This window comes from Leopardus geoffroyi, chromosome A3 (genome assembly GCF_018350155.1).
Source record: "Leopardus geoffroyi isolate Oge1 chromosome A3, O.geoffroyi_Oge1_pat1.0, whole genome shotgun sequence".
Taxonomy (NCBI): Eukaryota; Metazoa; Chordata; class Mammalia; order Carnivora; family Felidae; genus Leopardus; species Leopardus geoffroyi.
Window position 1 is genome coordinate 88,140,967 of NC_059336.1, and position 14,195 is coordinate 88,155,161.

The window sequence follows — 14,195 nt, forward strand, 5'->3', positions numbered from 1 at the left end:
ATATGATATTTGTGTTTCCCTGACTGACTTGTTTTGCTTAACATAATACACTCTAGTTTCATCTACAGTGTTGCAAATGGCAAGATTTCATTCTTTTTTTATTGCTGGGTAATATTCCATTGTATTTCTTAAATTTTTTTAAAAGTTTATTTATTTTGAGAGACAGAGGGAGCAAAGGAGGGGCAGAGAGAGAGGGAGAGAGAGAAACCCAGGAAGGCTCTGTGCTGTGAGTGCAGAGCCTGATGCGGGGCTCGAACCCATGAACCTGAGCCGAAACCAAGAGTCAGACGCTTAACCGGCTGAGCCCTCCAGGTGCCCCCCCCCATTGTATTCTTTATCCATTCATCAATTGATGGACATTTGGGCTCTTTCCATACTTTGGCTCTTGTCGATAGCGCTGCTATAAACATTGGGGTATATGTGCCCCTTCAAATCAGGACTCCTGTATCCTTTGGATAAATACCTAGTAGTGCAATTTCTGGGTTGTAGGGTAGTTTTATTTTTAATTTTTTGAGGAACCTCCATACTGTTTTCCAGAGTGGCTGCACCAATTGGCATTCTCACCAGCAGTGCAAAAGGGTTCCTCAGAATTTCCTTCCTTTTTAAATAAATTTTTAAAAAATGTTTATTTATTTTTGAAGGAGAGAGTGACAGAGTGTGAGGGGGGGAGGAGGAGAGAGAGAAGGAGGCACAAAATCCTAAGTAGATTCCAGGCTCCAAGCTGCCAGCACAGAGCCCGATGCGGGGCTCTAACTCATGAACCATGACATCATGACCTGAGCCGAAGTCGGATGCTCAACTGACTGAGCCACCTAGATGCCCCAGAATTTCCTTACTTTTTAAGGCTGAATCATATTCCATTGTTTGTATATCCCACATTTTGTTAATCCATTCATCTGTCAATGGACATGTGGGCCTTGATGTCTTTGAGATGCGTTGGGAAATGGATCAGTATCTCTTAGCTTTTCTTTAAAGCCTCCTTCAACAGTCATAAAAACCTCCCAAATTACAGACTGAGTGTACCCTCAGTGAAAACCCCTGCTTTAGAGTTTGTCTTCTGTATGATCCCAATAGCCCTAAAGATTCCATTGTCATCAGTGTCATGAAAACAAGCATTCTGTCTGCTTCCCAAACGTGCCATGACCTTACAGTCGTGTTGTGGGGAGGTGGGACTACTGGGAGATTGCCACCTGATTCTGCCAGATGTCAGGGAGCACCCTGTAACCCCTGTGGGTGTCCAAGGCCCTGGTGCTAACAAGCATCCTGATCACTGAAAGGAGCCTGTCCCCACAAGATGGGCCTACAGATATGAGTGAGACCTGGAGCCCAGACTGCTGGAGAGACAGCTCCCTGGCCACTAACAGGTAGACCTCACCAGGTGGTGAGCAGAAGGGTAGTGATGTGGCTTCTCATGTGAGGCCATGGATATGCCTGATGCTTGGCTGTCAGCAGATGTTGGAGGCTCCCACTAAGGGAGATTGCTTAGCCAGGTGGCCCCAGGTACTGGATGGGGCAAGATAAGCGGTCTTCTTACCTCTGCTCTGCTTCTGTCTCTGAGGCCCCTCAGCTTCCCTCCCATAACCATGGTCTTTACCAGAGTTAACCCCAGGACCAGGATGGTGTCCTACCTCATTCCTGTCACACACGTTGGCTCTCGGCACTCAAGACCCAAGATGGTGATTTCTTTGTTTTTCAGTTCTCCTCTGACGACCTTCATTTAAGGCATTATTTTCAAAATTTTTGGATTGTTATCCACAACAACAAATACATTTTATATCAAGACAGGGGTGTGTACGTGGCTCAGTTGGTTAAGCGTCCAACTTCAGCTCAGGTCATGATCTCATGGTTTGTGGGTTTGAGCCCCTTGTCGGGCTCTGTGCTGACAGCTTGGAGCCTGGAGCCTGCTTTGGATTCTGTGTCTTCCTCTCTCTCTACCACCTCCCCCCCGTCCCTCTGTCTCGAAAATAAATAAACATTTTAAAAAGGCATAATACACACATATAAATATGTATGTGAATACATAACCCAGTGAAAGATGTACTCTGATATTTTCTTTTCTAGTCTATTCTGTCATTAAAAAGACATACTGGCCAACTCACTCAGTTGATCTCATGGCCTACTAATGGGTCCCAATGAGCAGTTTGAAAACTCTATCCTATGGCAATGGGAGGCTCTGGTTTGGGTAAAATTTGGGGTAGGTAGGCCTGGGGAAACAAGTGAAGATTTTTCATGGGGAACAGAAGAGTCCTCCCATTGTACATTTATTCCTTCTCGCTGAGTCATTCGGTCTGGAGGAATACCCTGGAGCTACAACATGATTCTCATGGAGGCCTGCTGGCCTCCAATTCTGCAGAGCAATCCAGGGAGAGGACGTGGTCCCCTGTCCCCAACCTCAACGTGACCTGTGGGCTCTCCTGTATCTTTAACTATTGAATCCGTTAAATTACGCATGTAGAGCCACATCTCTCAAGGCCAAAATTAATTATCAAGGACAGGACAGGTCTAAATCTATGATAAGGAAGGAACTGTTTTCTTAACTGTTTCCTAATTAGCAGCATGCCTTCCCTTTCCTTGCCATCTATAAGTCATGTGATTGTACTGGCTTAAGGTTTCTTCTTTCCTGCACCTCTTAGGGGCTGTAGTGCCCTTCAGTGACCCTCCCTTAATGTCACTCAGAGAGTCTTAGCATTGGTCCTTCTAACCATACTTAGTGAAATTTCACTGAGAGCCTTTGTTCGCCTCATCTTTAGGGAAGGCAGGAAGTGGGAAATGCTTGAAAGACACTTTGCACAGGGCTTGGCACATGGACACTGTTCAATTAATACCAGGAGCACCAGGAGCACCAGGAAATGTTTCCAAGTGGATGACTCAAGAGTGGCTGCAGATGGGATTTTTCCATGTTACTCTTGCAGGTCATGGGGAGTTGATAGGGGAAGGGAAATAGACACTTAGATAGAATCTCTTATCTCCTCAAAACTCTATGAAGTGAGCATTCTTCTTCTTCTTTTTTTAAAAAAATTTATTTATTTTGAGAGACAGAGAGAAAGCACAAGCAAGTGAGGGGCAGAGAGAAGGAGCGACAGAATCACAACAGGCTCTGATGATGGGACTCAAACCCACAAACTGTAAGATCATGACCTGAGTCTAGATCAAGAGTCAGATGCTTAATCCCCTGAGCCACCCAGGTACCCCTGAAGTGAACATTCTTCTTATTATCAATTTACCACCAAGGGAGCTAAGGCCTAGAGAGGTAATAAGTTCTAGCTAAGGTCACGCAGCAGTAGCTATTATTTGAATGACTCCAAAGCTGTGTCTCACTGATGGAGATATACCAACATGGCCTTCAAGAATGGTTCAGCCAGGGCAGGTTTGAGAAGATAACTCTTGCCCCTCCCAGATCTCCTCCTTCTCATTGTGACTCCTCTCATCCCCTTGTCCACTGACATACTCTCCTACTCTTAATGCAGTCTTATGGCATTCCTTGAGAACAGTAGTTCTATCCCCTGGTGATGAAGTGAACTTGGAGCCAACTTGGGAAAGAAAAGACCCATTTATTCAGCACTTCATTACTCCATTACCTTGCTATACACTAGGGTTACTACATGAGTAAGGCATGGTGTCCCCTCACAGTCCAGTTGGGGAGAGACATAGAAACACATATATGTGTTCTGATATGTGATCACAGCTTGCAACCATCTCTGTCTGGGAGAGACAAGGGAGATTGACAACTGAGCTGGGTATTGAAGAATCAGTAGGAGTCCACTCGATGCATCTGAGTGGGGCATGGGGGAAGAGGAAGTGAAATGAACCTCGTATGTAATGAGTATGCTGTGTGCCAGGAACCTCACTCATACTATCTTTTTAGTTTTCACAAAACCCCATGAAGAGGTATTATTATGACCTTATAGATGAGGAAACAGAGGCTGAAATGTTCAATGAATTTCCTAAGAGTTTCTTCAAGTGTGTTACAGGGACTCCTGGAGGAATACCCACGATTCTTTGAGCAGGTCAGCAAGGTTAAAACTATTTTCAGAATAACCCAAAGATGATATGTGCCTTTTCAACTGTGTTGATATTTGCACTAATGGTACAACGGAAGGTAAAACTGCTGGTGCCTTAATACTAGTGAAGGCCTTGGTGCCACATTGTACTTGGCATTGTATTCCTCACCCTTATGTATTTGCAGTTAAAAATAAAGCCAGTTTTGTTGAAGAATGTCCTTGATAAAGCAGTACAATTATTAATTTTATTAAACTAGATCCCTAAGTACGTGTGTTTGTAATATTTTGGGTGTTGAAACAGAAGTATGCATAGAACACATCTGCTACATGCTGAAAAATAGTTGTTACAAGAAAAAGTACGTGTATGGCTGCTTAAGTTGTAAGCTGAATTAGCCAGTTTCTTTTTCTTAACGTGATACTGTTTTTTACTTGAAAGAATGACTGGCAAACTGATTTTTCAGACTTGGGCACTTGACAGACATTTTCTTACTTCTTTTTTTTTTTTTTTTTAATTTTTAAACGTTTATTTATTATTGAGAGACAGAGAGAGACAGAGCATGAGCATGGGAGGGGCAGAGAGAGGGGGAGACACAGAATCTGAAGGAGGCTCCAGGCTCTGAGCTGTTAGCACAGAGCCCGATGTGGAGCTTGAACTCACAAACCCAGAGAGATCATGACCTGAGCTGAAGTCAGATGCTTAACTGACTGAAACACCCAGGCGCCCTGACAGACATTTTCTTAAGAATGAATGAGTGAGGGGCTCCTGGGTGGCTCAGTTGGTTAAGCGTCCAACTTTGGCTCAGGTCATGATCTCACAGCTCTTGAATTTGAGCCCTGTGTTGTGCTCTGTGCTGACAGCTCAGAGCCTGGAGCCTGCTTCCGATTCTATATCTCCCTCTCTCTCTGCCCCTCCCCCGCTCATGCTCGGTCTCTCAAAAATAAATAAATGTTTAAAAAATTTATAAAAAAAAGGAAATGAATGAGTGAACTTTCCACCTCAAGCAGACATTTATTATTTGTTGCCAATCATAAAATTTGAACTTTCAAATCAGAATTGGAATCTTAGAAAACCTGTATCTTTCAGCTTCTTGATGAGATGGATGGTAATATTAATGAATGTGATTTTTCTGGTATTATATACTAAAATGTGTCAATATTTGGAAGGTCTACACAACTCAGTGAGCAGACACCTTCCAAATAACCAAGGCAAGATATTACAGAATCACGCATGGGTAAGATATTCATTCAAAGTACAAGACAGAACAATGGATTTCAATGTAATAGACTACAAAATGTTCATCTACCTTGTTTCAAGAAATACTACTTGTTGAATTTTTGGTGTAGTGTCAAAGAAGGATATCCACAATGATCTGAAAATTTATTAAAATACACTTTCTTTTACAACTATATATCTGGTTGGGTTTTCTTCCTAGATGTCAACCAAAACAAGACATCTCAACAGAGTCAATGTAGAAGGAGACATGATATCCAGCCAGGCATTAAAAAGATTTGTCTCTCCACTGTCCCTTTGTGTCTCTCATAGGGGTGAAGAAGAGAACCAAAGTCATCAAGAACAGTGTGAACCCCGTATGGAATGAGGTATATAAGGTTTCCATTCTCCCTCTTTTTTGCTCCACTGCCACCATCTCTGCAGTGACAATCCAGGGACTTGTGCAGGAGGTGACTTTCTCAGTGGTATTGTCAAGGAGGGGAGGGGCTGCTGGTCCAGTGTGTCAACTAAATCTGCTTGCCTCCTGGGAGGAGGGTTGGTGGCATGGCCCGCCAGGGAGATAGAACCATCTCCTCTGATGTGGGTGTGGCATGGGGAGGAGTGCGATGTCTTTTGTTTCTATACCTCCCAGCTCTAGCCATCCACACAGAACTACCAGCCAGATAGTTTAGGGGCTCTCTGGCCTGCCTTGTCTCCCTAACGCCAGCTCTTCTTCCTGCCCAAAGCCTACCTCCTCCCCACAGTCCTCTCTGATAAACCAGGACCTCTACCATCTCCCTGCACATGGCCCCCTGCTGGTCCTTTGGAAGCTCTGGATGCCTTCTGTGGATGGGGTTGGGATGCACAGGGGTACCTTTGCTCTGAAGAGAGTCCCAGGTCCTCTGGATGGGCGTTCTCCATGTGGTACTAATTCATGCTGCCCATGAGGGGCCTGGTTTCCACATGAGCACATTGATGTTGGTCTCTGAGGACCCTGCAGGGTCACTTGATTTTCCCCAGCTGTGCTCTTGGCTTGACTTCCTGGTGATTGGTGGAATTGAGTTGGGGGAAAGGGGCCATGGGAGCCTGACCTCCTTCTCTCTTCTGCTGCCTGTGGCTTTCACTGCCTCTTCTGAAGCTCTGGAACCCTGCTGTTCGTGTATTCATTCATTTACTAATTCATCTACCCACCCACCAGCATTTTTCACGGATGGCTGCTCAGTGTTGTGGCGGGGGGACCAGGGTGAACCAGACACAGTCTCTTCTCCTAGGGGGCCACCAGTTAAGATGTTTTTGTCCTCTTTTTCTTCCAGGGCTTTGAGTGGGACCTCAAGGGCATCCCTTTGGACCAGAGCTCTGAACTTCATGTGGTGGTCAAAGACCATGAGACAATGGGAAGGAACAGGTGAGGTGGGCAAGGGTGACTCTGTGCCCTGAAGGTTGTGGACATAGACTCCAGAATCTGCAGCTAGTGTTTCAATTTAGCATTTATTGAAGACCTGCCTTTTGTGGGCTTGGGCCAGTGGTAGCTGTCGGGAGGGGTCTGCTTGTAGTCTCAAGAACTCAGCCAGGGGTAAATCTGAGAGCTGTGCAGGCTCCAGGGAAGCGAGATGGGCTCGAATCAGATGTGTACATGTTTGTGCAGACAGCCTGTGCCCCAGGGAGCAGAGAGGAAAAGGCTCCCAGTGTCCTGCTCTAGCCCAGGGGTGCCTGGGTGCGGCCACCTCTCCCCGCCCAGTCCAGGCTGGTGAGGGCACTGGCACACACCCCAGCAGATGGACTGGCAAAGTGAAGCTGCAGCTAGCAGGGAGTTCTCAAGGAAGGCTTCACGGAAGAGGAGGGGCGTGAGGTGAGCTTTGTGGTTTAGACGCCAAAAGATAGTAAAGGTTTGTAGTGACTGCATACCTCCCTTTGGCAGGCTTTTCTCTTGTTTCATGTATGTGGTGTGGAGGGTTTCCAGGCAGGGGCAGTAGAGGAGCAAAGTTGTGGAGGCAAAAGCAGGCTCTTTACAGGCGGGCAGTGGGTCCTTTCTCCTGTTATTGAGCTCCAGGCCTTATGTATGCTGGTGGTAGTGTAGGGGGGCGGGCAAGACCAACTGAGCATGCAGACTGATGGCTCTGCTCACTGCAGGGTCAGGTGGTCTGAGAGATGCAGCCTGTGAGGCCCCTTAGCCTTGACTGTGAAGGTAGGGTTCAGCATCCCTGCTGGGCATGGCAGGGTACAGCTGTGTTAGGTGCTGACAGCAGTGGGTTCCTGCTCTTGGTGCCATTTACTGAAGCATCGGCATGCTGTTTTGTGATCTGCTCACAGGGGTGCCTTTGTCTGTGAACTGGGTCAGCCAGTGTCTAAGGCCTGGGAGGCCTGGTTGTGTTACCCTGGGGTGGGAGAGGAGAGAGAGGGAAGGAGGGAGGATTGAGAGGCCTAGGGAAGACCAACGAGGGTCTCAGGCTGCAAAACACCTGGAACGTTTGAAATCTGAAGAAGCTTGGAAGAAAACCCAACTGCCACAGTCTCTCTGTGGCTCTGCTGGTCATGGGTGAGGGCGTGGTATGTGCGGGGAGGGTGGGTGCACTTTCATTGGGACCTCTACCCCATCTGCATGGGGGGCAGGGGCTGGAATCAGTTCATGCTAATGTACCCCAACACAGACATTCTGTGGAGAAAATGCAGCCTCTAATAAGTGTGAATGGTGGATCTGCAGGTGTGGGAGGGAGTAACGCTGAGCACAGGACAGTCCTGGAAGGCTTTCTGGAAGAGGGCCTCACAGACTGACTCTAAGGCTTTGGGGGGTGAAGAAGGGAGGGCATTCCAGCATTTGGGTATGGCAGACAGTCAGGCTAAGGCCTCACAGGTGGGACTCAGTCACATGACACATTCGGTCCAGTGAGGAGGGAGCTGCGGGACCCAATTGGGAGGAATTCTCAGATACTAGGCTGAGGATAATAATAGCAAAAGCACAACAGCTGATGTTTACCAAGGGCTGAGCTGAGTGTCTGGCCCTGTGCTGAGTCTTTATAATACAAGATCTTTTTTTAATCAGTTGGTTACTACTGTTACAATGATAGTCATTACAGGGGGAGACTGGCTTTGAGAGATGGGGTGCTTTTCTTAGAGGCTGGTGATGGCAGAACTATTCTTTTTTTAAATTAAAAAAAATGTTGATTTTTGAGAGAGAGAGCACACACAATCGGGGGAGAGAAAGGGGGACAGAGGATCTGAAGCGGGCTCCATGTTGACAGCATGAGCCTGACGTGGGCTCAAACTCCCAAACTGTGAGATTACAGTCTGATGATCACAGTCTGAAGTTGGACACCCAACTGACTGAGCCACCCAGGCGCCCCTGGCAGAGCATTCTTGAAGGCAGGTCTGCAGCATGCTCGTAGTCACTGATTCAGAGGCTCCTAGAAGGCCCCGGCCAGTGCTGGACCCTTCTGGAGAGTTCCATTCCCTCGTGATGCTGGAGTTGAGAGAGCTTAGTGAGGCAAAGGTGGGACGGTCTGGTTACTGCAAGATATGCGGGAGGAAATGCATGTTTCATTTTTGTGATCATATTCAGCATTTTACAGGCCCTGTAGGGAGATTTCTGAGATCATGAAGGAGACCTGAGAGCAGGGGATGTGAAGATATTTTTTATCAATTCAAGGGCCAGGTTGGGTGGCACGAGGCCAGTGCCCCACATGGCGGCCCGGCTCTACAGCACCCTGGGGCCTTCTCGTTGGCCCCTCTGTGTGTCCTCTAGCTCCTAGGGGGAAGCCGGCTCCCTGAACCAGTTTACTGCAGGGCCAGGGCTAGAAATCAGTTCCTCAAATATCAATTTGCAGAATTGCTAATTCTCAAAACTTCCCAATTTGCTAGAAACTTCTTATACTTGCATGTAGGTTTTGAGTTTTCCAAACGTGTCTTAATTTTGTAGTTGTAGCAATTAAAAATTAAATTTGAATTAAACTAAATTTTAATTTAAACTTATATTTGTACACATCTGCAGAATTTCAGAGATTGCCCAAACCACATGGTCATGTGTGGAAATAGTGGAATTCTGGCTTCCTTATAGCAGCCAGTGGGGTATGCAGCCTCCATAGCAGTTCGCCGGACTGTGAGGTGCCTAAGGGTGAAGCTGTTGGAGGGGCATTTGGTACTGCTGTGTTTCCCCTCATGACTGTTGGCAGTTTGGGGTGGCCTTGACTGGTCTGCTGGCCTGGAGTGGGAGCTCAGGGAGCCTCCATGCCTCAGGACAGGAATGGAGGCTGGGAGCCTCTTGGCTACTCAACACCCACCCACCCTGAGCCCGAGGGACCCCAGAGCCAACTACGGGGCCTGGCCAACTTTGTGTTGATAAAACCAGGTTTGAAATGCAGAGAAAGGGAAACTCCACTCCTATGGATAGGAGACTCCTATCCACTCCTATCCACTCCTATCCACTCCTATGGATAGGAGACGCTCTTGAAAGCCCAGCTGGAGGTCCTGGACTCCTGTCTCAGGCTGCACTGAACAACTTCTTGTTTGCTCTGGGCTTCTCAGAGGGACGCTGCAGAGGTGTTGACCCTGATCCCTGACTGGCTGCTCTGACCACTGGGATGTTCGGCCGAGAGGTTCCTAATCCGAGCAACACGATAGCATCACCTACAGCTTTTATCTATATCCGTGCCTTGTGGGTGTCGTTACAAAGTCCCAGGTATTAGGTATTTCTACTGTGCAGCCCAGGGTGAGAGCCATTCATCTCAGTCCAGACCGGTGCTGCCTGACAGAACTTTCTGGGATGATGGAAATGTTCTGTGTTGGCTGGTATAACTGAGGAACTGAACCTTAAACTTTATTTACTTTTAATCAATTTAAATTTAATGTTTATTTACTTTAAAAAGTTTTTTTTTAAACATTTATTCATTTTTGAGAGGCAGAGAGACAGAGCACAAATGGGGGACGGGCAGAGAGAGAGGGAGACACAAAATCCAAAGCAGGCTCCAGGCTCTGAGCTATCAGCACAGAGCCTGATGCGAGGCTTGAACCCACAAACTGTGAGATCATGACTTGAGCCAAAGTCGGATGCTCAACTGACTGAGCCACCCAGGTGCCTCTATTTATTTATTTCTTAGAGAGAGAGAGAGAGAGAGAGAGAGAGAGAGAGAGAGAGAGTGTGTGTGTGTGTGTGAGTGGGGGAGGGGCAGAGAGAGAGGGAGACAGGATCCAAAACCCATTCTGTGCTGCAGCAGAGAGGCCCCCCCCCCCCAACATTGGTGTGGGGCCCATAGTGGCTACAGTGTTGGACAGTGTAGCTCTAGAGTTTTACAAAAGTGTTCCTGCCCTGGTTGCATATTAGCATGATGTGGGAGCTGTAAAAGAGATCAGTGTCTGGGCTCCACAGCAAATTCTGGAGTGGGGTGCAGGCCTCAGCGCTGCTTGTAACTGCTCAGGGGAGGCCAGTGTGCACTCAAGGTTGAACTGGCACTTCTGTAAGGAAGTACTCTGAATTAAAAAAAAATTTTTTTTAATGTTTATCTATTTTTCAGAGAGAGAGAGAGAGAGACAGAAAGAGAGAGAGAGAGACAGAGTGTGAGCAGGGAGGGGCAGAGAGAGAGGGAGACACAGAATCCAAAGTAGGTTCCAGGCTCTGAGCTGTCAGCACAGAGCCCGACGTGGGGCTCGAACCCATGAGCCGTGAGACCATGACCTGAGCCAAAGTCGGATGCCTAACTGACTGAACTACCCAGGCGCTCCTAAAGTACTCTCAATTTTTTCATGGATTAGCTAGGAAAGAAATATAAACTGTCACTCTTGTAATAGTGTATGTGTGTAATTATTGGTGGAAATAGTCACCACAAAATACTTATGGCTAAAACCACACATGGGTAGAATCGCGAAGGGAATGTAAAAGGGAATGAAGAATCCTGTTGGTAATTGTAAACACTGACCTGGGAAAATGGGCCATAATAGAAGTAATTCTGTAAGAGAAAACTCAAAATAGAAAGGAGCTATATTCGATAGAGCTTGATGTGAACCAAAGAATTGAAAAAAAAAAAAAAAAAAAAGTCTTTGAGCCAAATCTGAGTTTGGGAAATTTAAACAGAAAATAGTTGTTACCATTGACACTAATTTCAGTCAAATAGAAATGAAGATTGAAGGAAAAGGAAATAGTTAATTGCACTGTATAGAAAGTACATCAACAAATTCAATGGACTTAATTTAATTTGTTCCAGAGAATGTCTTTTCAGTGGAAATGAATTAATGTAGGTATATCTTTGATTTAAATATTTGGTAAACATGCACATGGAAGCAAAAGTCTCCATGGGGTCAGAACACCTGCCCGTCAAAAAAAATACCAGGGTCAAAACGTTCTCCACTTTGACCACAGTAGCTCATTGGCTTTAGGCCTAGCCAGCCCTGGGGTAGGGTGGCCGGATTCAACAAAGAAACATTCGGGACACCCAGTTAAGTTTGTCCCAAATATCGCATGGGATTTATTTATTTATTTATTTATTTATTTATTTATTTATTTGAGAGAGAGACAGAGAGAGAGAGAGAAGGAGCATGTGAGTGGGGGAGGGGGAGAGGGAGGGAGAGAGAACATCCTAAGCTGGCACCGTGCTCAGCACCAAGCCCGATGTGGGACTCGATCCCACAACCGAGAGATCAGGACCTGAGCTGAAATCAAGAGTCAGACGCTTAACTGGCTGAGCCACCTAGGCGCCCTGCATGGGATCTACTTATAATAAAAAAATGTTCACTGTTTATCTGAAATGTCAGCTTAACAGGGAATCCTGTATTTGGTCTGGCAACTCTTTCTCAGGGTGACTATGCACCCTGCCTCCCTTTAATCAAGCAGCATAGAAGGACCCCTAACTCTCCACCAAGGACTAGTTCAGAGGCACTTAACTGCATATGAAAAAGCCTTCGTTTAGTGTTTAGGATAGCATTTTCTATGCAATAGTGTGGTCTACTTGGTACCTCTTAGGGACCCGGTGACTCCGTAAAGTGGGGCATTGAGCCCCACTCAGCCCCACGCAGAGCCTTGCCTGCCCTCCCCTGCCCGTGATCTGGGTCATCAGTCATGGTGTCCATATCTGGCTGGGGGCCCACGAGGCAATTTGGGAACCTTCTTGAATGCCTGCTCCTTCTCCTCCTTCCTCTTTTGGTTGCTCCTCTTCCCACCCTTACACAGGGTTTGACATTGTGGTCCAGCAGAAGAACAGGGGTCTAGTCTCAGAGAAGCTCCCTGAGCCTCTCTGTTTCTTCCTCTTCGAGGGGTGTCAAATCAAACGCACAAGCTCATCTGAGGGAAGTGCTATGAAGAGGCTGCTCCATACATGGCAGTTCCTTTTGGCACATCCTCTTTTCCGTGTCTTTCTTGTGCTGCTCTCCTGCTGCCCCAGTTCCTTCCGTTCTCACTGGCTCAACCCTTTCCCATCAAAGCCTGCTCTCAGCCAGTGATGATTTGAAAAAAGACTAATTCATACTAAAGTGTTGGTGGCAGCCCATGGCTTAATGTTTTGTGCCTCTTAGGAGCCTGGGGAATGGTGCTGTCTATGCCAGACTCTGTTTAAAAAAAATTTTTTTTAATGTTTATTTATTTTTGAGAGAGAAAGAGAGACAGAGCCCAAGCAGGGGAGGGGCAGAGAGAGAGAGGGTGACACAGAATCTGAAGCAGGCTCCAGGCTCTGAGCCGTCAGCACAGAGCCCGACGTGGGCTTGAACTTGTGAACTGAGAGATCACACCCTCAGCTGAAGTCGCAGGCTTAACTGCCTGAGCTACCTAGGCGCCCCTGCTGGACTCTGTGTAGACCAGCAAAAGAATGTTAATGGTGAGCAGCAGGCGCCACTATAGGCTTTGAGGAGATATTTTGGGAATAGTGGTCTACCTGACCTCTGTGACTATCGCTTTCAGGGCAGCCTCTGAGCCCAGAGTAGGCCTTGGTGCCGTCAGGGTTTGTGTGTGTGTGTGGGGGGGTGTCCTGGGCCTCCTGGGACAATGGGCTAACGTATTGGGGAATGTGGGCATTTCCGGGGAGGAGCTGAACAAAAGTCTCAGTCCTTAACAAGAGGAGCCCAGCACAAGAATGCACAGGGGATGGCCGTGGCTGCTGGGGGAGGGGGTCTGGCCGGATGGTGCCTGTGGCCCCTACAGGGAGTGCGTTGATGTGGTGGAGGGATTCCTTCCCTGAGGGAGCAGGGGGTCTCAGGTCCCCAGCTATGTCCACAGAGCCGAGCAGGGGAGGGGTGGTGGCATGACAATGAGGCTCAAAGCCTTCTCTCAGGGACCCCCTGTCAGTAGTGAGCCTCATCCTGACACTGTCTGCGACCTGGATTTCTCTGAACCTGCTTCCTCATCAGGATAATGGCCACAACAGTACCTACACTGCATGGTTGTCGCGAAGCTTGAATGAGATAGTGTGTGGGTGTCAGATGCCCTACTGCGTGCTTGGCACATTGGAAGGTGTGTAGCGTGAGGGGACTGTTGGGTCTGTACAAACACACGTACACAGACCACACCGACTGAACATACCACCCACACACTCCTCGTGGACACAGAGTGTGCACCAACATGCCTCACACATACGTGCACACACATTCCTTAATTTATGAAAACTCACAAGAATATAAAAATTTCAAGTGTTTTTTTTTATAAGCAAAAGTAACCTCCATTCTTCAAAAGCTATACAGGAAGAGGTGCAAGTTTTCCCAGCCTTCCCCCCATCTGCTGCTTCCCTTCCCTCCAGTGTGTCTGTTGTTGACAATTTGGCGCATGTCTTCCTCCGCTTTTCCTAAGCCTGTGCAAACATCAGTTTACATACGTGTGTATGCATGTTCTTAAACAAAAATGAAATCATGCCATACATACTGGTCTACACCCTGCTTTTTGTCAATTCATCATGGACCCTTTCCCAGGTCAGTGTGTATTGACCAGCCCCATTTTAAATGGTTGTGTGGTATTTCACAGGGTGGGCACCCCATAATTTATCCCACCGTATCCTTACTGGCTGGGATTCGGTTTC

At 47.2% G+C, this 14,195-nt stretch overlaps 1 protein-coding gene across 26 annotated transcripts in view; it reads left to right on the plus strand.

The window, feature by feature from the left end:
• DYSF (dysferlin) overlaps positions 1–14,195 on the plus strand; it is a 225,993-nt gene that overhangs the window by 25,838 nt on the left and 185,960 nt on the right. For all 26 annotated transcript variants that reach the window (XR_006703543.1, XM_045446428.1, XM_045446440.1 and 23 more), the window contains exons 2-3: positions 5,545–5,600; positions 6,525–6,616. Coding sequence is in view for 25 of the 26 variants with exons in the window: in XM_045446428.1 (XP_045302384.1) it covers positions 5,545–5,600; positions 6,525–6,616 (148 nt within the window). In the remaining variant the exon portion in view is untranslated. The remainder of the gene's footprint in view (positions 1–5,544; positions 5,601–6,524; positions 6,617–14,195) is intronic.